Genomic DNA, 25,175 nt, shown 5'->3' on the forward strand with positions numbered 1-25,175 from the left:
CTCATGTAATAAGTATCCACTCAAACAAAACAATAGGCTCTTGTTTTGTATGGATAAACAAGAAAAATTCCTTGTTTTGTTTTAGCTGACCCAAATAAACAAAAACAAACTAAACAATTGTTTTGTCTGTGCAATGCCCTGTTTGCCCCTATCTGTGCCGATGCTGTCCTCTTCGCATGCATCTAAGATGAATTGTGTAACAGTAACTATTTACGTACTCATGAATGAAGGACGTTTTAACACGGTCGTAATAAGATGGATTTGGATCGCATCTCAACATTGAAAGAAGATTGGTAGAAGCGAAGGTAGGTAGGTACCTGGTCACGTTGCAGATAATTCCAAGTAAAATACCAATTGAGATTAGAGCCCAGCAGTTCTATGAGAGCACGCCTCGCAGGTTTCGTCTATGAGAACAACTTCCAACCACCAGGAACCCCCTTCTGAAATAGGCCGTCCGGGTCAAACTTCTGGCTTGCATTGCGTAGCTTCTCAGAGTTTGCACTGCCATATGATCCAATCGGATCCTGGAAAGTCGCCGCATAATTAAGGTACTTGAATGGAACTAACGTGCCCCTTATTGTAGAGTCACTGTCAATCTCGTCCAGCGCCTTCCTTAGACTATTCACAATTTTCTCGTCGTCCTCCCTATTCTCCCAAAAGGTAAGAAAAAGGATGCTCACAAGCGGTCCGAGTTCCGGCTCCAAACCTAGAACATTGCCGCCCTGGGGGGCCGATCGCTGTAGTAGGGATAAAGGATACGGCTGCAGCGTAAAAGAGAGCAGTATACCCTCACATGACTTGAGTGGCTGGATGGCTGCTTCATATATCTTTGTCGCTACCAGTAATGTCGCAACATCGGCTTTGACGGTCGTGTTCATGTAGACGGATCTTGCACCGGGATCAGCCGCTGTGACAAGTCAATAATTGAAGATATCGTACCTTTTTGGAGAAGGTCTATCCCCAGCTTGCTCTCGGGCTGCATCTGCCAAAGTGTGCATGCGTAGAGAATTCATCTGTTCTATCTGCGGTTGGATTTCCGTGAATGGTCGCAGTACGGGGTTCTTCTCAATCCCTTGGGTGCAGTAGACCTCTATAATATCAATCAGGATGGTTCTCCTCACTCTCGGAGTCATGACAGGGTTGGTGAGGATTTTGGTAAGGATTTGAGCAACGATAATAAAAACTGGAGAGTGGATTGGAACTCACGATTTAGACACATCATTTGCGACCCAAACATAGCTGAGTAGCCAATGCTGACCATCAAATGCGTATCCACGGATGCATCTGGTTTCTGTAATTCAGCCACAAGAGCATCCAACTGCCCTGGGAAGCTGTCGCCGAAATAATAAATACTGCCTCCATAAACAGGGCCCTGTTTGAATGTCCGAAAGTCGAAGCGCGTCACGATGCCTAGATTGTTTCCTCCTCCACGCAACGCAACCCAGAGGTCCGAATTCTCGTGTGCATTCGCATTCACGATGGATCCAGATGCAAGAACAACTTGGAAATTAAGGACCTGTAGACAATATATCAGGTTAGTCCGTAACACATTATGAGATGATCGTATTCAAGCCAGCTCACGTTGTCACAAATAAAGCCTCCACGCGACGAAACAAATGACAGACCACCTACACCAGAAGTCAGTGCTATTTTCTTGAGTTTAAGGAGGGACTGTTGATGTACCTGCCAGAGCCAAACCCCCAATGCCTGACCGATACGAGCGCCCTCCAGAAAAACCTAAGCCAGCTTCTCCAAGCTGATCATAAACAGGGCCCCAGCTCTCGCCAGCAGCAACTTGCACTACGCCTTCTTGGATAGAAATGCCCTTCAGGCGCTGTAATGACAGGGTAATGCCATCTTGTATATTGGAGCAACCGGGTGCTGGCTGCTGGCCGCCGCCAACGATGGCAAAGGGAGCTTTACCGCTTAGCGCAAATGGCTTGATGGTCTTAACGAAGGTTGCCACGTCCTCGGCAGCCGTGGGCTGAACGATGCAAGCTGGAGTAATGTCAGAGCAGAGACCGGATTGGTAGGCCTGGTTGAGCTCCGCGTAGTCGGAGGAGCCTCGCTGTGCAAAGTGAGCGTTCGGTAGGGCAAGCTGGAGCGCTTCGATAGCTTCTGTAGTATCCATGGCTTTGATAGAGCTCAGGAGCCCAGAATTGTACGACGAGAAAAGATTCTTTCAGAAGAAAAATAGAAAAACACTTGGCGAGGCGCAAAATGTAGATAGAAAGTTGGCGAGCGACTGCGAGCAGCCCAAAGAAAGAGACGTTATCGGTGACCCCTCTCTGTCTTCCAACATAGCCAATGCCAAGGATATGACTCCTCGTTTGCACAAGTTACGCATTTGTTGGCTACATAGAACAGGTAACGGAAGACTGCAACATTCCATCTATCACATAACTTTCTAAAGAAAGAACAGATCACGTAGGACAAAGTTGGAGTATCTGATTGTTACAATGCAATGCCAGGGCATATGATGGGTAAGGGTTGCGTGCATGTAGGGGTCTACCTAACATGCATCGGGCAAGGGTGGTGGGGTTGGAGGATGCGGGCCGTAAAGTGAAGCTGAAGCCGTTTTTAATAGGTACCTCTTAGGTAGGGGACAGGCTAGCAAGGCCAGTGTAAGCCTACCGAGTGTGGAAGGCCGCCCAATCGGCGGCACTTACAGTTATGTTCTATGATAATGGAAAGGGAGATAGATACCTACATAGGTGACTTATGATACTTGTCACAGCTTAAGGTTAAGGTACTAATGTAGTATACTAGATCCGTCCCTTCGGGTAGGTCTACATGGAATAATAGCGCCAAGAACCATAGCGTACCTTGGTATGGTTGCAATAGCTCGCCCAATCTTGGTCCACTGGAGTCGGAATCATGCAGAGGGAAGTATGTCGCTAACCAGCTCTGCTTTAGGTGATATTTCTCGAGCGAGCTCGCTTCATGCATGTCAAGGCCTAGAAGCGAAACTTGCTGTATGCATTTTATGGGTTGGCTCCTGTGTTACGAACAGAGGGCCTCCTGGGTACATTTTGGCTGTTATGGGAGTTTCGTTATGAATGAATTCCATCCTCCCATTCGTCTCCAATCTCTCCGGCTGAGGATATCGTAACACTCTGTTCTAACAGCAGCTTTCTTTCCTCCTCTTTGCATTGGTGCTGATATCCTCTCATGTCCCACTTCGTCACACGGGCATACATGTCTCGAGCTTGACTTCATTATGGGGCACCCTTTTCAAGTCACCAAGAAGGCATTCCTCGGGTCTGGGTCTGCCCTCATCATTCTAGCCGCTCTTTTCGTCGCCGCACGACTTGTAGGCGGTCACAGGAAGTTTGGCAAGTTCTCCATCAGCGATTGTAGGTCTCGAATCCAGCCAAGTTAGACCGGCAAACCTGTGATGTTGATCTCAAACTTCTAGATATTTCTGTCTCCGCCATTCTCTTTTTAACGGGGACCTTCATAATATTCAACCTGACTACGGATGGTGAGTCTTAAGACAGAAACTGCTAGTCTCTCATACATATCAATACAATCCACTGAGCCTTCATCCAGCATTGAACGATCCTCATACGTCGTTATACTACCTCTTACAGGTAGGATGAAACCACCATCACATATGACTATCGTAGCTAATTTGAAGTAGTTGGGGACTGCTAGTACATTGATAGCGGCAGCAGCTACCTGGACTGCTAAGTCACCGATCCTTTTTGTCTACATTCAACTCTTTGGCATCAAGCAATGGCTCCGTGTCATCTCCTATGGCGTCTTGATCGTCACCTTCTTGTTTCTTCTGAGCTGGAACTCCTACGTTGCAGCGATCTGCAACCCGACCGGCCGAGATAATCTCACCGAAATGGTCCTAAAATGTACTTCAGTCACCGCGACTGGTGGTGTCATCGTCGGTGTAATTGGCGTTGTCACTGACATAATAATCTTGGTCCTTCCGCTTCCAATAATCCTGAGATTGAACCTTCCGCTGCGGAAAAGGGTTGGCATCATCGGTGTCTTCTTGACTGGAACATTGTAAGTGCTGTCAGAATGCTTCGTCATGGGACTAAAAGCTATACTCACACTTTTTTCTTGTAGTGCGCTCGCGGCAAGTGCAGTTTCTGTCTATTTCAGATGGGCCTCTTTATCCGGTCTACCAGTTGATTACAGAGCAGCAACAACTTGGAAGTGAGTAAACACGGTCTGCAAGTTGTGTTCTTTAGCTGACGCCTTTGGTCAGCATCATCGAACTGTCCATCGCGATAATGGTCGGATGTGTTCCGGCTGCTTACGCCTTCTGGATGGCTTATGCTATTAACTCGGTCATATTCTCTAGAATCTCGGCCGTTGTCTCCCTTCTTTCGGTTAATCGATGGAGTAATTCTAAAACATCGCGAACGCAATCGCAACCTGGAGGATATTACATCCCCGACGAGCGTAGCGAAAATGACATTATCCATCCATGTGGTGTTCTTGACGACAGGAGGTCGAAAGACAAAGGTCCAACTATTACTACCCTCGACGATACTAGCCAGATTTCACTACATAGGTTGAGCACAGGCAAGTAGCCATGTCAAGGAGGAATTAGTCGATTGCTATATGTAGTATAACTCAGAGATGGGTATCGTTCGAACACGCTAGGTAGACCACAAGTTTGTTTCTTTTATGGAACATATGTAAATAACTATATCGAAAATACCGAGGATAATGGAGCTTGATTTTAATAGTCTTATGATGTTACTTGATTGAGTATTTCACATATCTGTATTTGACCGTATTGCGGGCATGCAATGTGCCTTGTGCAGATGACTGACTATATGTGACTGCCCCCCCAGGTATTTCTTTTCTTTCTGTTACTACATGTCACGATTAGGCCATGAACCTTCCGTGTTAGATTGGGTAGGTAATATTCCAGCTATAATTGATACATGATCATGTTAGGTAGGTACCTAGGTATCTCAGGGGTATGCAGATAATGTAGTGGGTGTCATTTTACTGAAGGCTCTCTCAGCGAGCTAGTCCAGCAACTCAACATAAAGTCTGAGCAGGGATACTTTCGAAGGATGTGCATAAATGATTCGTCCAAGAAAATACCTTCTTGGCATGTTGCTTGCATGCAACTTGTATAAGCCTTTATCTCAGTACCATGTTCATCAATAGGATTTGCTGCGAGGCATGCCGTTGCGTTTACCCCAATTCCAGTACTCATCCCTTCCATGTATATTTACTCCTGTAGGCGCTCTAACGGTTGAATGTTGGTCGATTACGTATTGATCAGAGATGGAGTTGTCACATCTTTGCAAAGCACACGTTGTGCTTCCTTCTATTGCAATCACGATACTCCTGTGGTTTCTAAAAAGCATCAAAGTCTCACATCATGAGAAACTCTTGAAATCTAGCCCTTCGGTTGGACTTGGAACTACATGGCTCTCATGGCCGTTCGCCTTGCTCAAATCCCTGACCAGGACAAGAGAATTAGTCTTCCAGGGCTACTCAGATGTATTGACTACAATTTCTTATTCTTCTTGCCTTCACTCTATGGTTCATTACTCAAACATTAACACCAAGTTATTCACTTTACATACCTAACGTGTTACTAGTTCTCTAAGTCTAATCGCTTCTTCGTTCTTCCAACAATCGACCGTGGCGGGTTACTGGTGATTCCACCTCGCCAAATCAAGCGGCTCTATGGACTGCCGGAAGATGTCCTCGACGTAAAAACAACAGGAAACAACACGATCCAAACCCGGTGGACAGTCTGGGATGACGAAGTCGCTGAGAACAACTTCCAAATGAATGTTATTCGCCATCAAATAACTCGCAATCTCAACATCCTAACCCCACCTATTGCCGAGGAGCTTGCGAAAGGATTTGATCGTGAATGGGGAACTGACACGAAGAGCTGGAAAACAATCAGCGTATGGACCTCAGCATTGCGACTTATTGCTGGCGCTGCAAACGGTGCCTTCTGTGGAGCTCCTTTATGTAGGTTGCTCACATACTTCATATTTCCCACCCAACCATGATCATTGCCTCCTTTAGACATTATTGTATACTTCTAGAGCTCGTACTTTTCTGATATACTTCTCTGATCTTCGGTCCACCTGACATATGATGATTTTATAGGCCGCAATGAAGATTTCCTGACCAGACTTCGGGATCACGCTATGTGCGTCTTCGCTGGCGCTCTTATCATCAATTCAACTCCTGGGCCGATAAGATGGATCAGTGGTTACCTGATAGGATGGACTAGCTACTTCCTCTTCCTTAGGGTTTGTCGAGTCTGTCTGCCATTCGTCAAGCAGCGGCTTGAGAATACGGCAAAGTTGAGACTTGATCCGACTTTCCCCTGGACACCGCCGGTGAGTTCGATTCAAACATAAAGAGTAACCTGAATGTGGTGTATCTAATAGGTTCTTAGGAAGATGGGCTTCAATGGATAATTGACGAATGTTACGCAACCAACGAGCCCGCGCAGTTAGATCCGGTGAGGGTGACGCATCGTCTGGTTTTCATGAACGACATCTCAATGCACTCAACAAGCTATACGGTACAGAATGTCATTCTTGATCTGGCAGCAGCAGACCCATCTCTTGGTCATATTGAATCTCTACGGGAAGAGAGTGCCAGAGTTCTGAAAGAGGCTGGAGGGTCATGGACTCGTCAAGCTGTGACGAAGCTGAAGCTTGTCGACTCGGTCGTGCGCGAATCGATGCATCTTTCCCCATTCAACAGTGTTGGGCTTCCCCGGACTGTGATTGACCCGCATGGAGTCACCGTACAGCAAGGCGAATCAATTTGGAACATTCCCCAAGGCACCATTCTGACGATCCCCGTAGAACCCATCCACTACGACGACTCGATCTATCCAGGTGCGAAGCAATTCCAGCCTTTCCGTTTTGCCCAGCCTGGCGCTGTGCGTGATATTGTTGATCATGCCGTAGAAGCGTCTGCAAGCGAAAGTGGACATGAGACGATGGCCAAGGGGCTAGCGCCTTCGACACCCGGATTCAACTCAGAACAGAAACAGAGCGCCACTATTGACGATGCGTTTCTTGGATTCGGGTTCGGCAAGCACGCATGCCCTGGCAGGTTTTTTGCCTTGAATGAAGTTAAAATCTTCGTTGCTCACATGGTTTTGCATTACGACATAGAGCACTTGAAAGAAGGCAGAGCACGGATGACACCACTGATTTGGTTAAATATACCGTTGTTTAACAATATCAACGTAAGGGTACGACGGAGAGAGCCTGTTTACTAATCTTACGAAAGGCGATGTTATTTGAAGAATGAATCCTTCCTTAGATGGAGTGTTTACGCTGAGAGTTTTTCTCTTTCTTTTTTTACAGCTATGTGGTAGGTATTCTAGGTACCTAGTCTGGGTGTTGAAATCGTTCTTACTCCGAGTATGACCCTGAGATTACGAGTGTATTGTATCAAAAGTGGTCTCATCAAAATGCTTATAAAAATGTTTCCCATCGCCGTAGTCTTTCCCAGTTTGGCGTTAAAGTCGTGTATGGTTATATCTTAGAGGAAGTTTACGAAAAAATTTAAAATGGAGTATATGCTGGAATACTTCCTGCGGAGCAGGAGCCAGTAGACTCCTACTATATGGATTTACGCTTTCTAATGTGTGGGATGTCACATTCTCGAAATCTAATGACGAGAGTTTAGATTCCCTAAGCGTCATTAGTTTTGTCGACCGAGACGCCCTCATTACACGATAGCTTAAAGTCAATGACAAATTAGGTATGTTCTGCAAATCCGGGGGGGGGGGGGGGTTTCTTCTCTCGCAAGTTTATCGTGTGTGTACCTGGAATCAGTCCCTTTCTATAAATATGTGCATTAACGAGATCCTACACTTCTGGAAAGCTTTCCTGTCTAGAAGCATATTGTAGAAAAGTGTGAACTAGTACATGGAGCCGTGCTTGAATGGGCCTGTAGGCGTAAGCTACCTTGTCGCCAAACACAGCGAATAACATATTAAATATTTACGAATTAATCACTTAATAGCACTAACAGTACCAAGAATAGCCAACCGATCCTCTTCATCCAAATCAATACCGAAATATTTCCCTATAGCTTCAGTCCTCTGCTCCTCACTCTCAAACCTGACCTCTAATTTGGTCTTCCCATCGCGCCTCCACTTCAGCGTGTCCTGGAACAAAACCAGCTCTCCATCAATCGTAATACTATCCAATATTTCCGGATTTCGATCCATACACGCAAATTTCTGATCCAAGATTTTCTCGCCGTCTTCCTCAAGGCTGGTCGTGAACCGCGATACAATGACTTTCTGTGTAAACCAGGAGGTAGGGCTTTTCCATGGGTTTAAGTTCAAGCCGCGGATATCCTCGAGCAGGAACTCGAAGTTGACGAAACAGAACCTGGGGACCCACTCCGGGTCCGGGTCAATGCGCTGTTGATAAACCCATACCTTTTGGGACTGGTCGACAGCTTGCGGGATAGGCTCGTTTACGAGGCGGATCATAGTGGTGCTCCCGAGAAAGTGTCTCTGGGGTTGGTCATCTTCGAGAAGGACAGGAAAGGTAGGCCCGTTTGCACCAAAGCCTACGTCCACCATATACTTCTTGTTGTCGATCGTCACGATGTTGACACAGTGTGAGAACCCGCCGTATCTACCGGTTTCTTTGGAATAGACGCGGGCTCCCGCCATGTAGACGTCATATCCTAGACTCAGGAGCACAACGTGGAATAGCGAGTTGACTTCCATGCAGTAGCCTCCTCGACGGCTTGGCCAGGGCACAATCTTGTTGAATAGATGTTGCGGTCGTACATTTATGGTCCTGTGCCAAGAGTAGTGCTGTGTGAGGTTCTCAAACGGGATACGAACTAGCGTATGCTTTTGGAGACATTCCAAATAAGTGAGCAGAGCAGGGCCTCTATAGCCTACCACAGAGGAAGTCCGCTTACCTTCGGGGAGGAAGATACGGTTGAAGAATTGCAATAGTTGGTCATCGGTAAACTTGTGTCGGTCAGCCATTTTGAAGAGTGAGGTAACAGCGAGGTGCTAAGGGTATGGACAGGACTGGAACCTGAAATCTGCAATGTATAGTAGGCAACTTGACGAAACTTCGTGATGTCTAGAAGTTGACGGTGATGAAGAGCGGAGCTGTGAGACCCAGCCTGCTGTAATAGACATTTACCCGATTTGGGTTACTAACCATGCTGCGCACGTGACCTCAGGGGCAAATAGGGGAGATGATTACATAATCGCGCCGAGGTATATGGAAAAGTGAAATGGATTACGGCCTCTGTCGTAGAGGTCATCTCGATTCATATGTGGCCCGCGAAAATATAAACATGCGTATAAACAACCCTAGACATCAATCGAGCTTCTAGGGATAGGTGTAGAGGTATCCAATGCTTCGATTAACTTCAGTTCAAATGAAACAACCATCAACGTGTGGTATGTGTGCGCTCCTAACTCCAAAACAATGCATCTTCGAATAGAATGAGAGAAAAAAAAAATATAGTCAAAACAAGGATGAATGGCGGGCATTAATCATCCGTGACCTCCCTCAACAAGTTCCCTCTTACTTCTGCAAACAGGACAGCCGCCCTCGATGCGGTCTCTTATTAGTCGTGCGTGTGTAACTTTGCTACCCACGAATCGGCCTCCTCTCGAGCGATCCTCGTCTCCATTCCCTACGACGGCGGGGTCGACAGCCTGGCCCGGATGTAGGTACTCTAGGAGATGGGTGATATGGAACACATGGCCACACGCAAATCCTACTAGTGTCTCCGTTTCCCATTCCGTGAACGGCTCGTGGCATCTTGCGCAGTGGCCCGGCTTTAATTCTTGTTGGTCCTGTTTAGATTGTGGCCTGTTGCCCGAAAGATGGTTGTTTGTTACTGTATTTATGTCCGACGCCTCGGTAGCTGTCGCAGTTCCCGTACGCGGTGTCGTGGATGGCGATGATAATTTCGCTGCTGCTGCGAGGGTCGGTATGTCTTTGACCTCAACATCGACATGGTCGTCAGAGTGAGCCATCACCTCAAATTTGATGCCCTTACGCTGTCCGTTACGAAGTTGATTCTGTGCTGCTGCAACTTCGGATCTGAGGACTCGGGCTACACCGGAAGAAATGCTGTATTGGATCTCGTGTTCCTTCATAATATGCTTCAAGCCTTCCCGCAGACCCGGAATTTCAAGGCCCTCGGGAATCCTGCGGACTAGAGTAATGGGATTGATCGATGTACCTACTTCTTCGAGCAAAGCACGGATGAAGCGCGGCTTATCCATGCTGTATTCGAGGAGGTCCTCCCACAGATCCGGGTCGTCTTGTTCCTTTGCAAAGCTAATGGCTTGCGAGACGTCGCCTAAGCGGTCGATAATGAGATACAAGGCCTGCTTCATCCGTCCAGTTTTAGAATACAAATAGACGAGTTCGGGTATGTAATTAGCCTGTTCACACTCCTGAACGGCTTCCTCGAATGTGTAAGAGGTGGACACCTTCAAGAAATCCATGAGAAGTTCCCGGTCAAAACTTGAGAAGATATGAACAGCTAAGTCGGCAAACTCGTCTACTAGAGACACGCTTTCGTCGACAGGTTGATCTCGATATTCCTGCCATAGACCGCGGAAGTAAAAATAGAGATAAAGGTTTAAGTCTTTCTCCTCGAGCTGTCTGACCACGACCTCAGGCTTAATAAGACCTCGCTGTGCTTCGTCCACAAGCAAAGTGATAGCTTCCGAGGTAGCTTCCTCGAGCGCAGCGATACTCATACGACTAAGTTCTGCTTCTGGTACCCTAAGCGCAATGAAGCTAGCAACATCATCGGTAACGGCATCAGCAAGATGGTTGTCCCTTATTAGACGCATCGCTGAGTCTGCATCACGAAGTCTTATGTAACATCTTAGAGCTTCCCGGTATCGACCGCTTACTTCGTGGAGTCTAGCTAGACTCTCCTTCACGATTCGCCAGTCACGTCCCTTTTCACCATCTTCGATGCTGTCTTCTCTCACGTCGCGGAATTTTAGCTGGTTTTCTAGGGCGATGCTGACCTCATTCGCGTCGAAAAGCTCTGTCCCCCAGCGATCAAGTAGTTCCTTGAATCGAGGCTTATCGGTCTGAATGTAATGTCCCAGAACGATTTCGTATACGGTCCCTGGTATTGGTGGATGCATTGGCTCTGGTGGCATGTAATCCACGATCTCGTCGAATTTCTTAGCTCCGGCAAATGTGTAGATCCATTTCTCCCATTGGTGAGGAGTATTAACCACCTTCGCTGCAACTTGTGCAGCGTGCACCCAATCACCTTCCTCAACCAGCTCTTGAATCCAAAGTTCCCCGATCCGTCGTTTCTCCTTCTCTGCCGATGAGTTCATAAATCTGATTTGTTCATCTACCATGGATGTCGTCTCTTCGTAGAAGTCGTCCGCTGTTGAGGGTCTCTGGCCGGGGCTGGATGGTAAGGGTCCAGAGACATCCCCCGAGGGTGCATTCATGATCTCTGGGTGCTCATTTAATAATTCCCAAGCATCTGGATATCTTTGATGCTCTAAAAGCCATTCAAGATGATCGCCAAGATCTCGTTTTGTCCCGAGAATACAGTCATATGGACTATGGATGAAGATTTTCGCGCCTGGCTTGACGAGACTGGGGTGTACCGTCCGAGATGCTAGCCTAGGAGCGGCTCGGACACTTCCTGTAGTATTGCCAGCTCTGGGACTTGAAGCAGCGTCATTACTATCCCTGCTTCGTACACTAGCGCCGGAGCTGAATAATGATCTCGGGTTGACAGCAGCATTCCACATATCCGTGCCGAACCCTGCTAGGGCTTCTAGGGCGCCTCGAGAAGCCACAACAGAAGCAGCTCTGTTAGCCGGTAATACACCTAAATGATAATCATTGGAAGAAAGCCGTTCGAATCGATTTACTGGGAGGCTGTCCTTGTCAATTTCGGCTTGAGATGTGAGGTCAATCAACCTCAATTCAGGAGCTTGGGCATTACGACGGCGCCTGATGCCGCCCGACGGCTCACCACTGCCTGATCGTCTATGTTCTTTCGCATTCTCGATTTCTTCATCCTCTTCATCATCTGGTTTACAATAAGCAAGAACAAGAAGGAGAGTTTGGGTATATAACGAAATGCCCGATATAATGCAGTCCATGCGGAGTCTAAAAAAGTTAGTAGATACCATAGAAGTCCAACTAGAAATACGCACATCTTCACGATCTCAGCCCGTCCGATGGACTTTTCACCCGCATTCTTCCCTACGCCAATACCTCCAGGGTGAACATGGATAATCCAAATAGTTCCACCCCATCCAACCAAAAGTCGTTCTATTGTTTTATCGTGTCTCTGCGCCTGTTGGCTTAACTTGGCAGCGGCTGGAGACAACACGCCCAGCGCATCATTTTCCTTCGCTACCTCGTCGCTTCCGATAGCTTGGTCGTCGATCCATTCTGCCCTGCCCTTCCATACACCGGCCATCTCTTCCCACTCGTCTGTTTGTGGCCTGTCGATGTGACCTACTCGTTTCCAAGCATCTTCGATGTCCGCACTATCTAGATGCAATTTAGTTCGCATAATCTTGATACCATGATCGTTTAACCAGACGACATATTTCCCCGACAAAGACCATTTGATCGTGCTAATAGTCCCCTCTCCGGAATGAAGCACGGTGTCTTTGCCTGTATTTGCGCCTATTCCGATGCTTCCGAGCCAACCTGATGCTGCTGCCACAGCAGTCCCTGTAGTTGATGATGTACTTCGACCTTGTGGCGCCCCAACAGTAAGCACCAAGCTGCCAGCGGTACCACCAGACAAGTACGTCCTATCGTTCCTGAAATCTGGTGACAAGGCTATGGCTTGGACCGGGCGAGCAAAGTTCCTTAGTTGTACATCCCTGAGCTCGATAAGAGGTTGAACTCTGACGTTGCCGTCCATGGAAGAGGACCCGATGAAGATATTATTCGAGGGTAGGTTAGGAACCTGGGGTAGTTCGCGCGACCTCCGCTGACCAGCTGAAGAACCATCAGACTGTTTTGACATCGGTCGACTAGAAGCTTGCGATACTACTCTATTGACAGCCTCGGGCTTAAGGTTCGCAGGAAGAGAGGGAGGTGGATACGGAGAGATCGAAATGCTAGTGACAGAGGCGGTATGGGCTTGATAGACGAGCAAAGATTGAAAATCGGGTAATTGGATGACATGCTATCCGAGCGATTTAGTGTTAGTTGTCCGTAAGAAGCAATTTAATCATGATATATTCTTACAATATTTCCATTATGTGTTCCAACTATCATTTTGTCCCCTGCGACAAGGAACGCACTGGTGGCATCGCCATTCCTATAGGCGGCGCCCATATGCTGCGTCAGACGAGCATACTTCAGCTTTGGTTCTTCATCTTCATCATCTTCGTCGTCTTCGTCTTCTTCGTCCTCGTCCTCCTCATCTTCACCGGTTTCGCCATCATCGCCATCCTCGCCTCCATCTCTCGAGTCTGTTGCTGTGTCTTGAGTGCTCTCGGTATGACTGGGAGGTTGTCCGTGGTTCGGAGAATCTGCATTGGCCTGGGTTCCATCGTGGCTTTGGGCATTAGTGCCGTCGTTGCCCAAGCTGGGCTGCTCTTCTGTCATGACGGGCAATCGACCAAAGTCACTGACATCAGGGCGGTAAGAGTGAAATAAGAAACGAAGGCGAAACACAAGCCGCGCTAATCAATTATGATGGGAGCATTAATATCGGCCTTGAGTTTGAAGCTATCATGAGAAGGTAAGAAGCCGGGCGTCTTATACTTCTTGACGGACAGCTGTATATGCGTTAGCTAGTTGAGTGTTGATAGCTTGTAACTTAGAGCTTCGTGGTGGTGATTGGAGAAACGCGAAGTTAGGTACCTAGCTGCTAGCTACGTCAGTCGGCAGCTTCCTATTAGCTGATCCGAGGTTGCCAAGTCTCGATTGCAGCACCGACCGAAACAGTTTCCTTGTAGAATTCTAGCCAATCATAGCTGAGAATACTTTTTAATCACGCCCCTCTACCCCACTAGATTTTAGCTCAAACTTCGTTGAATTAGGTAAGCTGCTGTACCTCTGTACCCCTAGTAGCCTGTTAACCTTGTCGCGTTTGCAGCTCCTTAGCGCGAATTTCTGATGTGAATTCAAGAAGGTGCAAGCCCTTGGAATTTATGAAACTTCAGTTAATGGACCGGGGATATTCAATTCAATCCCTTCTTTTCCTTCCTTTCTTAGATTTTCACCGAGGAAAATAAAGATAGTCTAACTATCTCAATGGATCCAATTCCGCCAATATGGCATCGGTGACATCGCTTGGGCTGCATCAGCCCACTGCTCTTCAATATGCTGTGCAAGAGCAACTTCTACCGGAAAACCCCCCCTGTTCCTCATATGATTGGAACATCACCGTCGAACATGCTATCGATGAAGAAGGGGAAGATGAGCTTCTAGTCACTAAAGACACAGTTATCTGGTCTAGAGGATGTGTTTTCCGAAAAGCCTTCGGCTTCAAGCTTGAGAAGGAACCCATTACTCAGGCCCTCTTAACTTATTTTCCAAATTATGAAGGCGACGAAGATGCACAAGAAAATAAGTCGGGAAACGATCGAGGTCAACCCGCCAACTATGAGAGGCCGTTGTCGAAAGCTTTGGTGGTTTTCCTAAAAACCCAGGCTCACGTTTACTTCCTCGACGGGACTAGTCACGTGGTGCATATGCCCTTCGAGGTTGAATCCGCATGTGTTGCTCCCCGAGGTGTTATAATACAGCGAAAGCAACGAACTGATAGCGGTTTGACTTCAAGCCTGAAATTTCCTCGGGTCCCACATAACTCATTCATCTCGAATCTCTCTCCATTGTCTGCTCGATCCTCCCAGCAAAGCACTTTCTCCACCGAGTCACTCGGTAAGCCGAAGGCCCTTCCTCTGAGGTTAAATGCCAACCTTGAAAATTTGTGGGATGTCCCCGAAGAGAAGAATGATTCGCAGTGGCCACGTCTAGTGGCTCTTACTGATCCTCTACTGGAACTCGGATTGGTAGTTACTCATCCCGATAGGTCTGCTAAGCGGAAGAGTGGTCGGAATTCAGACAAATCTCCTAATTTCCTTGATCGGGCAGAAGAGATAATACACATTGAGGAAATACCGCACCACCAAGCCTATAGGAGAGGTAAGGGGAAGCTGGTTCTTGCAGTGACCGTTAACAGAGAGCTCTGCGTGTATACCGTCTGGAAGCTTACCTATATCCATAACGAAGATCCGTTCATCAATGGACGAAAAGTTACCAAGAAGACAGATAGGCGACGCAGCTCGATGCAGCCAGGCTTGACCAGCGGTGCCACGACACCGTTGCACCCAACTTTTAGGGAGAGTTTCGGTGCTCCTCTGCCCGGGAAACGGGCACGCAAGAGTGAAAAGGTCGAAAAGAATGACAAGATCTTAGAGAACCTTGAATCTTCGCTTGGTATTGAAAAGGAGTCGGGTGTGACACGACGAACTTCTCGTCGTGTAAGCTCTATGCTCGCCCGCGCCGACCTCTCTGCATCCCAGGATAGGACAGCATTTTCCGAGCAGGCTCAAATTTCCAATCACCCAAATGCGAGAAGAGACACCTCACACGGTAGTCATCGAGGCCGAACTAGTGGTGTCAGCTTCACTGGAGTTCCCAGCCACGGGGTGAATACTCTCTTAGAAGCCCCAGTAGACAGTTTGCTAGAGGAACTTCGTGCCGGCGGTGACTTCGAGGGTTTCCATAGTATGGGTTTAGACGACCATGATTTCGATGGGCTTACCCAGGAAGTACTATTCACGAAGATCCATAGTGTTCCCATCGACAATAGCAACATTCGGTACTCTCTCTCAAAACAGCCTGCACGGACGCAATGTAAGGTTTTCTGCTTGGTCGGCCCGGAGTCTATAGACGATATGCACAATCGCCAGCAGGTTTTGGTGGGAATCCAAGACCCAATGGAGAAGCGCCTACAACTATTGACTCTTTACTTACAGTCGGATAAGTCGTCTAATCATGACAGGACCGTCGTGACGTTTGGGCAACTCAGAAAAGCTCAAAACGTCATAGACTCGTGTAAGATTGTCGATGGTGAGACTTCGATGATTCTCCTGTTGTCACAATCTGCCGAAGGACAGCGCGATCTCAGTATTCAAGCGCCTTGGTCTCAATTGACACCTATCACATTACCACCAAAATTATCACTTGCCAATTTACGTAGCCTCGACTATTACGGCAGTCTCATCAATCGTGATGTTGGCATTAGGAGAGCTGTAACTCCCGTGATCGGAGAGATTGCCGGCCTACGACATCCCAAACTACATGGTGTCGTGGATATATTGGATGAGGATACACAGCAACTGCACCAGATCCGTATTCAGCTCCAGCCTACATCCCCGCGAGTTCTAAAAGTTATCAAAGTCCTGCGATCTGCTCTACCAGCGTCCTCCGGGGAAAAGTTAATGTCAAATTGGTGGGAGGTCATCACATGGCTTCGGCAACAAGAAATTGATGTTGTCGATATCGAGTGGTCCGCTGTTGTTATCCAAATTCTCGCTATATATCTGGCTCTCGGCGTTGACGGAACTACATTGCCAGTAGAAGGTAGACCCCGGAGAAAATCTAGAGGCAATCTTAGATCAAGTAGTGGGGCTCATATCGATCTCGGTGACTGGGATACAATGAACACCTATGAGACGCCTGGATCATTGACCCATCCACCTTGGATAGATAGCAAGGCATGGCAATGGATCATGGAAGAAGAAGATTCATCTCCATCGATGTTTCGTCAAAGCTCTGGGCAGAAAAACACGTCCTTCATTTCTTTACACACCAAACACGCCTTAGCGTACATATCTTCCAGTCAAGGAGATACTGCCTTTGGGCAGAGCGGATACTTCCCAACCTGTTCGAAAAATGACTATTTGACTCGAACGCGATATGCCCAGGATGTTTTCCTTGCGCTACATTTGCTTCTAGAGGAGCAGAAACTAGATATTACGTCTTCCCACGCGTCGTCGCCGGGGTCAGTCGATTTACGAGCCGTACTTCTCCAACTCTCCCGATGGCTAAAGTGGCGTGATTGGGTGACTTCCTACGAACTTGAAATGCCGTTAGATTGGCCAGAGCAGTCGTCAGATGCTAATGACATTTCTATCTTGCTCATACCGCCGGAGCCAGCATACTGGAATGTTTTCGACTGGATCCGAACAAGCCTGTCCCAAGAGCCAACCCAATCAACATTCGTACCACCGATAAGGTCGGTTATGATGTACTCAGCGATCCCTCGTACGAAAATGTTTGAGGACCTCTTCAAAATGCTTTCCTGGAAAAGTCGAACACCAATAGATTATGCAGAAGCAATGTATGAAAGTGGCGTTACGTCGGCCATATTAGAATCGCTACCGGAATATGTCCTTATACCCCTTCAAGACGCAATCGCCCGATGTCAACCAGCTCCTCCATCTGAATGGTCAAAAGGGTTGCTTAATCTAGTCAATCGGAGCGACATAGGCTCGATTTTAACGCGGTCGAGTAGACTTCATGTCGGCTCGACTAGTATGCTCGTGAGTACCTCCCCTATTTTATTCAAGCTCAACGTATTAATGCCATCTAGGCTCCTACTCATATTGCGTCGTGGGATTTTACTTCTCTATGCCAGAACGTCATGGAGTATAATGATGCACCTTCCGACGACATCGCGGAGAGTGATAAACAAGCAGTGATTCGTGCCATCTTCAAAGATGACCGACGACTTGATGAGATTAAGATGATGCTCAACACGACAAAACCCCGAATTATGCGATTAGACCCACTTCCTGAATGGACGGAACCATATTACCTCGAACAGCAAAAGGAGATGGTAACGAGGCTTGCTAATAACACCTTGTCTATACCGGCTGGTCGCGGTTTGATGAATTATGGACTACGATTCCCTCTCCTAACGCAGAAGTTCCACATCAACGGTTTTGTTCTTAACTGTACCGTTAGACCCAATAATGTAACTGTAGGAGTAGACAAGACGCTTTTTACAGAAGAGAGAATTGCTTGGGCTTTCTTCCATTCCGGAGTCGCTGGTGGATTGTCCATCTCTCGCCAAGCTAAAGGAATAGACACGTCCTGGATTCTCTACAACAAACCCGGCAATGATTTAAGTAATCGACATGCTGGGTTTCTTCTAGCTTTGGGCCTCAATGGGCATTTAAAAGGTGTAGCAAAATGGGTTGCTTTCAAATATCTTACGCCGAAGCATACCATGACATCTATCGGCCTACTCCTAGGACTGGCCGCATCATATATCGGAACGATGGACTCTCTCATCACCCGTCTACTATCTGTCCACGTCACGCGAATGTTGCCCCGTGGTGCTGCCGAGCTAAACCTCTCCCCCCTAACACAAACAACAGGTATCATGGGTATCGGTCTGCTATATTGCAATAGCCAACATCGTCGGATGAGTGAGATCATGATGTCCGAAATCGAACATGTTGAGCCCGAAGACGACGAGGAACCACTCCGCACCGAATGCTACCGGCTAGCAGCAGGCTTCGCTCTTGGTTTTATTAACCTAGGAAAAGGAACCGACCTAAAGGGCCTACATGATATGAGAGTCACCGAAAATCTGCTGACTCTTGCCTCCGCGACTAAAAAAGCCGAACATGTGCATATTTTGGACAGATCCACCGCTGCCTCTGTAATGGCCATTGCACTCATCTATATGAAGTCGGAAGATCACATTGTGGCCCGGAAAATTGACGTTCCCGACGCACCTCTACAATTCGACTATATTCGTCCCGATATCTTGTTATTACGCACAGTCGCCAAGCACCTTATTCTCTGGTCGGAAATTGAGCCAACGCAGGATTGGGTCCGTAAAAATCTTCCGCGCCGTTACCATACGAGACTACAGCCACCTCCATATCCTCTAGATCATCCTTCCCGTGGTCCGCTCAACTCGACACATCTACCTTTCCTCACAATTCTAGCGGGTCTTTGTTTTGCAATAGCACTGCGCTTTGCTGGTTCGGGGAACGTGAAAGTCCGCGACCTCTTACTTTCTTACATCCGTAAATACTATGCGCAATGCTGTCATCCTAACCCGAAAGCCAATTTCGATGATAGGATTGTTCATGTAACGGCCGGTATGTGCCTTGATGTAGTCGCGCTGTCTTGCGCGACTGTTATGGCTGGCACCTGTGACCTGGAAGTACTTCGATATCTACGCTCTCTTCATAGCCGAAACGACTTAGAAACAACCTACGGCTCGCACATGGCAATACATATGGCTATGGGTGTACTCTCGCTTGGTTGTGGCACACAGACTTTCAACACCTCGAACTTGGCCATCGCTTCGCTACTCGTTGCTTTCTATCCCGTTTTTCCGGATTCGGTGCAAGATAATAAAAGCCACTTACAAGCGTTCCGACATTTCTGGGTACTAGCCACCGACCCGCGCTGCCTAGTGACGAAGGATGTAGCAACGAACGCCCCCGTATCTATGCCCGTCGTCATCCGTCTCAAGAACTCCGAGGAGGAAGACGTGCGCATGACGCCGTGCCTCTTACCTCCGCTGAGCGACATCCAAATTGTCCGGACCCTGTCTCCCGAATTCTGGAACCACGAGCTCAACTTCGAGACGCACCCAGAGTACGCGGGCGCTTTCTCGCGCTCACAAGCGCTATATCTCCGCCGACGGCCTGTTAGCGACAGCCCGTTCGCGACGACGATGCTGACGCTCGGCCGCAACGGCAGCCTCAGCGGCTGGTCTCTGTACACGGCAGCGCAGCCGCTCGAGTGGCTCTTCGACAGCGTGCCTACCTTGCACAAGCTGACGCACGCGGAGCGCGGGCTCGTCCTCGATCGCGGGCTCGCGGGCCCCGACGCGAGTAACGGCTCCGTCAGCGCCGTTGACGCGCGCCTTGTGCTTCAAGACATCGTAAACAGCGGCAATAGAGACGACTTGCTAGGGCTGAAAGGCCTGTTCGAATGGGCTGACTGGAGGGCCGGTAAGGCCCAGGAGGAGCGAGAAAAGGAGAAGGAAAGGGCGAAGGCTAAGGGGAAGGCGGAAGAAGTCAAGACGCTGATCGAGCATAATAAGCAGAAGCAGAAGCCGCCGCAGTGGAGCGGGGAGGGCTGGCTGAGGGAGAGTATCGTCGAGGCTTTGAGGGGCGGGGTGTGGCTTGCTGCGAGGGAATGATGCGCCCAGTAGTAAAGGACCCGTAGAAGTTGGGACATATGGCTTATTAGTGGAGGTTGAGGGTAGATATGCGAAAGAGCAAAGGACTTTACTTTGGTCTGCATATTCGTACGTATATGAGACTATGGACAGAGGGAAAATACGATACGATACGATTACGTCAGCTTATAAACGATGACAATGAGAAAATGGAAAAGTTGGTACTGTTTGTAATTAAACCGTAAAGTGACAATTTATTCCTATCGTTGACTCGTTCAGACGCCGTAGAACCCTACAGTACCTAGGTAGTGATTATAATGCTAGTTCTCGATCGATATCCTCCTTCTTGATTGTCGGAATTGAATTGTTCGTAGGGTCTCCAATCTCGATACTCCCAACCAGCACCGACCCATCCGACGCTATGATCCCTATACCCCCTTTGGGGTACTGCTCATCGGATCTGTGAAATACCACGTCGGTATCTTCGATCCTCGCGAAAAGCCACTTTCCCTTGGCGTTTACGACGATGCTATACGGCTTGTCGACCTCCCATTCAAAATCCTTGCCTCCTAAGATATACGTCTTCTCGTCCACGACTTTGACTAGCGTCACGCCCTTTTTTTCCTCGGACAACTTGACGAAGAGCAGCGCGTAGTACCTACGCAGCCCGTTGACGCGGAACGCGACGCCGTTCCGGGTGCGGTTGAGGCCGGTGATCACGAAGTCCATGAACGCGACGTGGTACTGGTCCCATTCCCTCGTGCCGTAGCTCACGAGCCCCTCGCCCTCGTCTTGCGCGACGACGAAATTTCCGCTCGCGAGCGCGAAGGTGTCGGCCCCGTTGACGAAGGATTGTTTGTAGAACGTTCGCGGCCCGGCTTTCTCGCCGATGGGGAGGAGGATCAGGTTCGGGACGCCGGTCCAGCCGAGGTGGTCTATCATTATTGTGCCGGCGAACGGACCCGCTACAGTATGCTCTGGGTGCTTTCCGTAGGAGATAGAGATGCCTACGGATTGTATGGGCCGACAGCCTAAGAGCGCTGGGATATCCCACGATAAGGCCTTAGAGAGGCCTGGGGTGAGGATTACCGGACCACTACTATAGGTCTCGAGCTTGTCCGTATATGTATACACTCTCAGTATCAGCCTTACTTGTGCAGGCGCCGAATTCTTGGCATCGGCCTTTATATACATCTTCAGAGTCTGCCCGGGGTAGACCAACGGCGAGCAGACCAATTCGTAAATTTCCATAACGCGGACTTCTGGTGGCGCGAAGGTGTCCGTCATAACCTCCACTCTTTCCGCTTCTACGGCTAAGTTAGGAATGTTGATTGCTAGACCAGTCGTGTTATGGATGTTGTCAGTACGCTGCTCGAGAGTTACTTCATCTTTATATTTCTTTCTTTCTTTCGTCACCGTCGTAGGCTGAAATCCCTGAACGCTTCCTGGCAGGGTAAAATGGAACTGCGCGCCATTCTTTGGAGGCGGTAGGGGATCCTCGCCTCCAAACAGCCGACCCATATTTGTGATATCGTACGCGATCCTGGCGGCATTGTTGATCGAGTATCCTCCGTCCGCACTTGATATCAGCGCTCTATCAGCCAGCGGGCCGCGCCAGTCAATTAGTCCACCAGAGCCTCTAACCTTGCCGGTCACGGTAACATCGTCGTCATTATCGAAAGCCGCCAGCCCGCTCATGATAGCGACCAAGCACCCTAGGTTGCCGGAATTGCAGTCCGTGTCCCAGCCGCACGTGTTGACAATATGCATCGCCTCGCCAAAATCCGTCCCGGCATATATCAGCGCCATGACCATAATCGAATGGTTCGGTATAACGTGGCAAAAGCCGGGAAACTTGTGGTACCCGTACTCATCCTCTATACGCTGGCGCGTCTTCAACCAATCATCATCTTCTTCGCACCACGCGCGTACATCGTTTATCGCATGGCGTAACAGGCCGAACGAACCCATATACCGCATGCCCGTGTCGAGAAGGTGATTAACATCCCTTGACAGGAAAGCTTCGGCCTCCATAGCAGCCCACATCCTCGCCGCAGCCAAAGCTTCTCCGTCGTGGCTCACCGACGCAGCTGATCCGGCCAGCATCGCGGCTGCTGCCGGTTGGCCCGGCACCACCATAGCGAAACCATCGATAAAGATCTGAGCGCCAATCTGCTCAGCTATCGTCTTTCCATTTACCCCAATAGCCCCACTCTTCGGAGCCCTGATGCCCTTCTTCAGATTCAGGTACGCGGTATGTTCCGTCGACACGCCGTTCCCGCCCCACCAGAACACGGTGCGGTCTTTGATCACATTGTTCAGCCAGGTCCGGCCCACATCCTCGGCGCCGCGCAGCGTGGGTCGGTGTTCTTCGAGGGCCCGGACGAAGGTGAAAGTGCCGGATACGTCGTCGTCCGTGACCACGAGGGGCGAGAGGATGCGGTCGTTGACGTAGTACCGGATGTGACCTAGTTCTTTGAGGATGCGTTGATGGGTCCAGCCTTCGAAGGGCCGGCCCAAGTACACGCCGATGAGCTTGCCGAGGACGCCGGCGTAGACCCGGTGCAGGTAATCCGGTGGGAGTTGTAGCCTTCTACGTTTGGTTCCTCGGTCTCTATCCGCCATCTTTTAAGACTGAATTGTAGTTATGAAACTTGAGTTGATTCAATGCTTTGAAGTAAAGAATAGGCAGATGAGGGGAGATGAACTACTAGGTAGAGATCGAGTGCTGGGAGTTGATCATCTCCACCTTCGATGCCCCGCCCCTTCCGTCATGTTAAAAGTGAAGTCTGTTGCGGCGTGTTATGGTGGAAACAACAACCTACTCTAGATCTGAAATTCCGTTTTTGTGACGTACCTTGCTCAATATATAGAATAGAATAACGGAAGGTGTAGCCAAGGGTCGAGGTCACCCCAAATTGTCACGTGTTGATGCATGATCTTAGTATAGCAACTGAGGGGTGGAAGATGAATCGGATTCATGCAGAAGCTCGTAGCACATAGCACAAGGAACATAACGAAGAGTAAGCCACTAGAATAATTCTTTTTGCAAATCGATGCTACCTTACAAGTCTACCGCACTTGTATGTACCATGTACCAGAACCCCCAAAACGCCGTTGATGCATGTCGTCCGTCGACAAAACCCATTGGAGGATCTCTTGCTATCCCGATTTTGGCCCATGCGCGCATTATCATGTCTATCTAATGGGTATCATCCATTAAAATATCATGCCTTACGTTCGCTCATCATCTTCACCATTCTGATCCTATCTAGCGACCGCAGCGCTGAGCACTTGCGTTCGGAAGAAGCCGCCCTTGGTTCGTTCGATGACTTGCTGGTAAACGGAGCTGGGAGGGTGGTTCATAACGACTGTGCCCTCCTTGTAGTCGATCTTGGCGTCCACTCTGGTGTCGCGGATCAGGTTAACAATCCACTTCTCGCCCTCATCTTCGCCTAGGCCTAGACGCGCACTCAGGTCCTTGATATCGATACGTGCGTGGATCTTGCAGTAGCTTTCCGAGATCAGGTGGCGCGCAGCATCGACAAAGAGGTCGGCGGCGGAGAACAGAAAGAAGTCGGAGCGTAGGATCTCCTCAGCAAGAGAAAGTTGTCGTTGCGCCTCCTCGAAGTCGAAGTCGATATATAACGCACGGACAAAGTCGGTGACGGGGTCCGTGTACTCGTAGGCCTCTTGCTTAACTATGCGTATAATGTCCTTCAGCTGCTTCTGGTGTTGTCCAGAGTTTCTAGTTCGGCTGCGACCAGTGATGACGGCGGCGGTGAGGTATCGAAGTATCCATGGACAGCTGGTCTGAATGGTGTTAATGTAGGCCGGGCTGAAGAATAGATCCAAAAGCCCGTCGCGGGTACGGTCATCGTTGAAGAGAGGGAACAGGGCCCAGTGAATGAGCCAGGTACGTTGGCTCAACTGTGCAAGAGGGTTGTTGAATAGCTTGGTGTCAATATTCTCCTTGACCTTTTGAAGCTCCTCCACGCTACCCTCCCAGTTCGTAGTTAAGATCTCGGAGGCGAATTTCCCCCACGTCGCCGCGGCGACCTTGTCGTTATCGGTCGAAAGCACACGGAACTGGTAAAGAAGATCGGCGGCGGCAGCGTAGTTTCCGCAGCTGTATTGGAAGTTTCCGAAGTCATAGAGCGCGTTGACCATATCAATTGTCACCTAAGTCGTGTTAAAAGCTGTAGCAAAGTAATACGAATATAAACATCGACATACACCATGTTCCTTCTTGAGGAACTCAAGATTGGCAACCTTGTCGCTTCGTAGGTTTCCGACGACATCTTCGCGTCCTAACAGATCGACTAGCTTGCTGGTACTCTCCTCAAATTGCTCTAATCGCGAAATGACCTTCTGTCTCATATCGTTGAACTCAGCTGGGGCCTCATCGAGACCCTCGAGCTCGGCCTTAAGGTTGCCGACGAAGTCAGTCATATTGGTGGTCTTAAGAAGCTCATATTTAGCCTTGGTGATGGCTAGGACGGAGGCGTCATCGGCGTCTTCGGGCAGTTGGCCGGCTGCGAACTCGAGGAGGGGAAACACGAGATGGCGATCTAGGTGGCCGATTAGTTTCGGCAGGAGATCGTATTCTGCCATGTTTGCGGTATTTAGTATTCAAATTCGGTGTTTATCGAATTATGGTGGCGCTTAAAATTTGGGTGGTGATGGGGTCGTAAGGAATTTGATGTTGACAAAGTTGAAATTGGAGAAAATTATGGCCAAGTTAATTGTTGCAATTCTTTGGCGGGGCACGGAGGTTTGGCAAAGTTTGGTGAGGGCAAGAACGAATAATTCGGTAAAAGTGGGTTGTGGGACAGCCGATTCAAATTATCGATAACCATAGTAGTGCAAAGCATCTATCCGATATTCTACCGACATACCTTGTACATTACTTTATTCATTTATACAGTATAATGAATCATTTCATCCGTTAAAAAAATGGTGATGAGCTTTTGCGCCAAACATCATTGTTCTTTGATCAGTCGAGTTACCTAGGAACT

At 48.7% G+C, this 25,175-nt stretch overlaps 8 protein-coding genes across 8 annotated transcripts; 3 read left to right on the forward strand and 5 right to left on the reverse strand.

Moving 5' to 3' along the window:
* Positions 1-143: 143 nt before the first annotated feature.
* On the reverse strand, positions 144-2,540 carry F4807DRAFT_445896 (uncharacterized protein). The gene is made up of 5 exons (XM_047999768.1): positions 1,684-2,540; positions 1,582-1,628; positions 1,207-1,516; positions 940-1,090; positions 144-888 (listed from the first exon to the last, which is right to left on the reverse strand). The coding sequence occupies exons 1-5, from the start codon at positions 2,129-2,131 to the stop codon at positions 405-407; spliced, it is 1,440 nt and encodes a 479-aa protein (XP_047849218.1). The 5' UTR covers positions 2,132-2,540; the 3' UTR covers positions 144-404.
* Positions 2,541-2,916: 376 nt separating this feature from the next.
* F4807DRAFT_445900 (uncharacterized protein) lies at positions 2,917-4,713 on the forward strand. Its single transcript, XM_047999769.1, has 6 exons — positions 2,917-3,356; positions 3,419-3,484; positions 3,553-3,593; positions 3,644-4,023; positions 4,087-4,176; positions 4,229-4,713. The coding sequence occupies exons 1-6, from the start codon at positions 3,221-3,223 to the stop codon at positions 4,554-4,556; spliced, it is 1,041 nt and encodes a 346-aa protein (XP_047849219.1). The 5' UTR covers positions 2,917-3,220; the 3' UTR covers positions 4,557-4,713.
* A 452-nt stretch (positions 4,714-5,165) lies between these two features.
* On the forward strand, positions 5,166-7,549 carry F4807DRAFT_319823 (ent-kaurene oxidase). The gene is made up of 4 exons (XM_047995143.1): positions 5,166-5,487; positions 5,589-5,973; positions 6,115-6,350; positions 6,410-7,549. Exons 1-4 carry the CDS (start codon positions 5,269-5,271, stop codon positions 7,247-7,249), a joined length of 1,680 nt encoding a protein of 559 aa, XP_047849220.1. The 5' UTR covers positions 5,166-5,268; the 3' UTR covers positions 7,250-7,549.
* A 281-nt stretch (positions 7,550-7,830) lies between these two features.
* F4807DRAFT_319834 (cysteine proteinase) lies at positions 7,831-9,332 on the reverse strand. The gene is made up of 3 exons (XM_047995144.1): positions 9,045-9,332; positions 8,923-8,974; positions 7,831-8,851 (listed from the first exon to the last, which is right to left on the reverse strand). The coding sequence occupies exons 1-3, from the start codon at positions 9,149-9,151 to the stop codon at positions 7,991-7,993; spliced, it is 1,020 nt and encodes a 339-aa protein (XP_047849221.1). The 5' UTR covers positions 9,152-9,332; the 3' UTR covers positions 7,831-7,990.
* Positions 9,241-13,828, reverse strand: F4807DRAFT_319836 (uncharacterized protein). The gene is made up of 3 exons (XM_047995145.1): positions 13,236-13,828; positions 12,182-13,173; positions 9,241-12,134 (listed from the first exon to the last, which is right to left on the reverse strand). The coding sequence occupies exons 1-3, from the start codon at positions 13,596-13,598 to the stop codon at positions 9,515-9,517; spliced, it is 3,975 nt and encodes a 1,324-aa protein (XP_047849222.1). The 5' UTR covers positions 13,599-13,828; the 3' UTR covers positions 9,241-9,514.
* Positions 13,829-14,127: 299 nt separating this feature from the next.
* F4807DRAFT_319847 (uncharacterized protein) lies at positions 14,128-20,324 on the forward strand. Its single transcript, XM_047995146.1, has 2 exons — positions 14,128-17,548; positions 17,599-20,324. Exons 1-2 carry the CDS (start codon positions 14,270-14,272, stop codon positions 20,176-20,178), a joined length of 5,859 nt encoding a protein of 1,952 aa, XP_047849223.1. The 5' UTR covers positions 14,128-14,269; the 3' UTR covers positions 20,179-20,324.
* A 58-nt stretch (positions 20,325-20,382) lies between these two features.
* F4807DRAFT_445909 (ADP-ribosylglycohydrolase) lies at positions 20,383-23,113 on the reverse strand. Its single transcript, XM_047999770.1, has one exon. The coding sequence runs from the start codon at positions 22,780-22,782 to the stop codon at positions 20,470-20,472; it is 2,313 nt and encodes a 770-aa protein (XP_047849224.1). The 5' UTR covers positions 22,783-23,113; the 3' UTR covers positions 20,383-20,469.
* F4807DRAFT_319852 (putative eukaryotic translation initiation factor 3 subunit 6) lies at positions 23,104-24,937 on the reverse strand. Its single transcript, XM_047995147.1, has 2 exons — positions 24,394-24,937; positions 23,104-24,339 (listed from the first exon to the last, which is right to left on the reverse strand). Exons 1-2 carry the CDS (start codon positions 24,769-24,771, stop codon positions 23,425-23,427), a joined length of 1,293 nt encoding a protein of 430 aa, XP_047849225.1. The 5' UTR covers positions 24,772-24,937; the 3' UTR covers positions 23,104-23,424.
* Between the last annotated feature and the right edge of the window lie 238 nt (positions 24,938-25,175).

Source organism: Annulohypoxylon truncatum (genome assembly GCF_022578515.1).
Source record: "Annulohypoxylon truncatum strain CBS 140777 unplaced genomic scaffold F4807scaffold_52, whole genome shotgun sequence".
NCBI lineage: Eukaryota > Fungi > Ascomycota > Sordariomycetes > Xylariales > Hypoxylaceae > Annulohypoxylon > Annulohypoxylon truncatum.

Bases quoted from the DNA above. Each gene is read 5' to 3' on its own strand.
- F4807DRAFT_319834 (XM_047995144.1), bottom strand. From the start codon at position 9,151: ATGTCTATTACAGCAGGCTGGGTCTCACAGCTCCGCTCTTCATCACCG. The intron at 8,975-9,044 runs GTTCCAGTCCTG...GACCGACACAAG, and splicing joins CTATACATTGCAGATTTCAG to TTTACCGATGACCAACTATT. The intron at 8,852-8,922 runs GTAAGCGGACTT...TGTCTCCAAAAG, and splicing joins CCGTATCTTCCTCCCCGAAG to CATACGCTAGTTCGTATCCC.
- F4807DRAFT_319852 (XM_047995147.1), bottom strand. From the start codon at position 24,771: ATGGCAGAATACGATCTCCTGCCGAAACTAATCGGCCACCTAGATCGC. The intron at 24,340-24,393 runs GTATGTCGATGT...AACACGACTTAG, and splicing joins TCCTCAAGAAGGAACATGGT to GTGACAATTGATATGGTCAA.
- F4807DRAFT_319823 (XM_047995143.1), top strand. From the start codon at position 5,269: ATGGAGTTGTCACATCTTTGCAAAGCACACGTTGTGCTTCCTTCTATT. The intron at 5,488-5,588 runs GTATTGACTACA...ACGTGTTACTAG, and splicing joins TCTTCCAGGGCTACTCAGAT to TTCTCTAAGTCTAATCGCTT. The intron at 6,351-6,409 runs GTGAGTTCGATT...ATAGGTTCTTAG, and splicing joins CTTTCCCCTGGACACCGCCG to GAAGATGGGCTTCAATGGAT.
- F4807DRAFT_445900 (XM_047999769.1), top strand. From the start codon at position 3,221: ATGGGGCACCCTTTTCAAGTCACCAAGAAGGCATTCCTCGGGTCTGGG. The intron at 3,594-3,643 runs GTAGGATGAAAC...AATTTGAAGTAG, and splicing joins CGTTATACTACCTCTTACAG to TTGGGGACTGCTAGTACATT. The intron at 4,177-4,228 runs GTGAGTAAACAC...GCCTTTGGTCAG, and splicing joins AGAGCAGCAACAACTTGGAA to CATCATCGAACTGTCCATCG.
- F4807DRAFT_445896 (XM_047999768.1), bottom strand. From the start codon at position 2,131: ATGGATACTACAGAAGCTATCGAAGCGCTCCAGCTTGCCCTACCGAAC. The intron at 1,629-1,683 runs GTACATCAACAG...CTTCTGGTGTAG, and splicing joins TGGGGGTTTGGCTCTGGCAG to GTGGTCTGTCATTTGTTTCG. The intron at 889-939 runs GTACGATATCTT...TCCCGGTGCAAG, and splicing joins GATAGACCTTCTCCAAAAAG to ATCCGTCTACATGAACACGA.
- F4807DRAFT_445909 (XM_047999770.1), bottom strand. From the start codon at position 22,782: ATGGCGGATAGAGACCGAGGAACCAAACGTAGAAGGCTACAACTCCCA.
- F4807DRAFT_319836 (XM_047995145.1), bottom strand. From the start codon at position 13,598: ATGACAGAAGAGCAGCCCAGCTTGGGCAACGACGGCACTAATGCCCAA. The intron at 13,174-13,235 runs GTAAGAATATAT...TCGCTCGGATAG, and splicing joins GAACACATAATGGAAATATT to CATGTCATCCAATTACCCGA. The intron at 12,135-12,181 runs GTGCGTATTTCT...TAACTTTTTTAG, and splicing joins CGGGCTGAGATCGTGAAGAT to ACTCCGCATGGACTGCATTA.
- F4807DRAFT_319847 (XM_047995146.1), top strand. From the start codon at position 14,270: ATGGCATCGGTGACATCGCTTGGGCTGCATCAGCCCACTGCTCTTCAA. The intron at 17,549-17,598 runs GTGAGTACCTCC...AATGCCATCTAG, and splicing joins TCGGCTCGACTAGTATGCTC to GCTCCTACTCATATTGCGTC.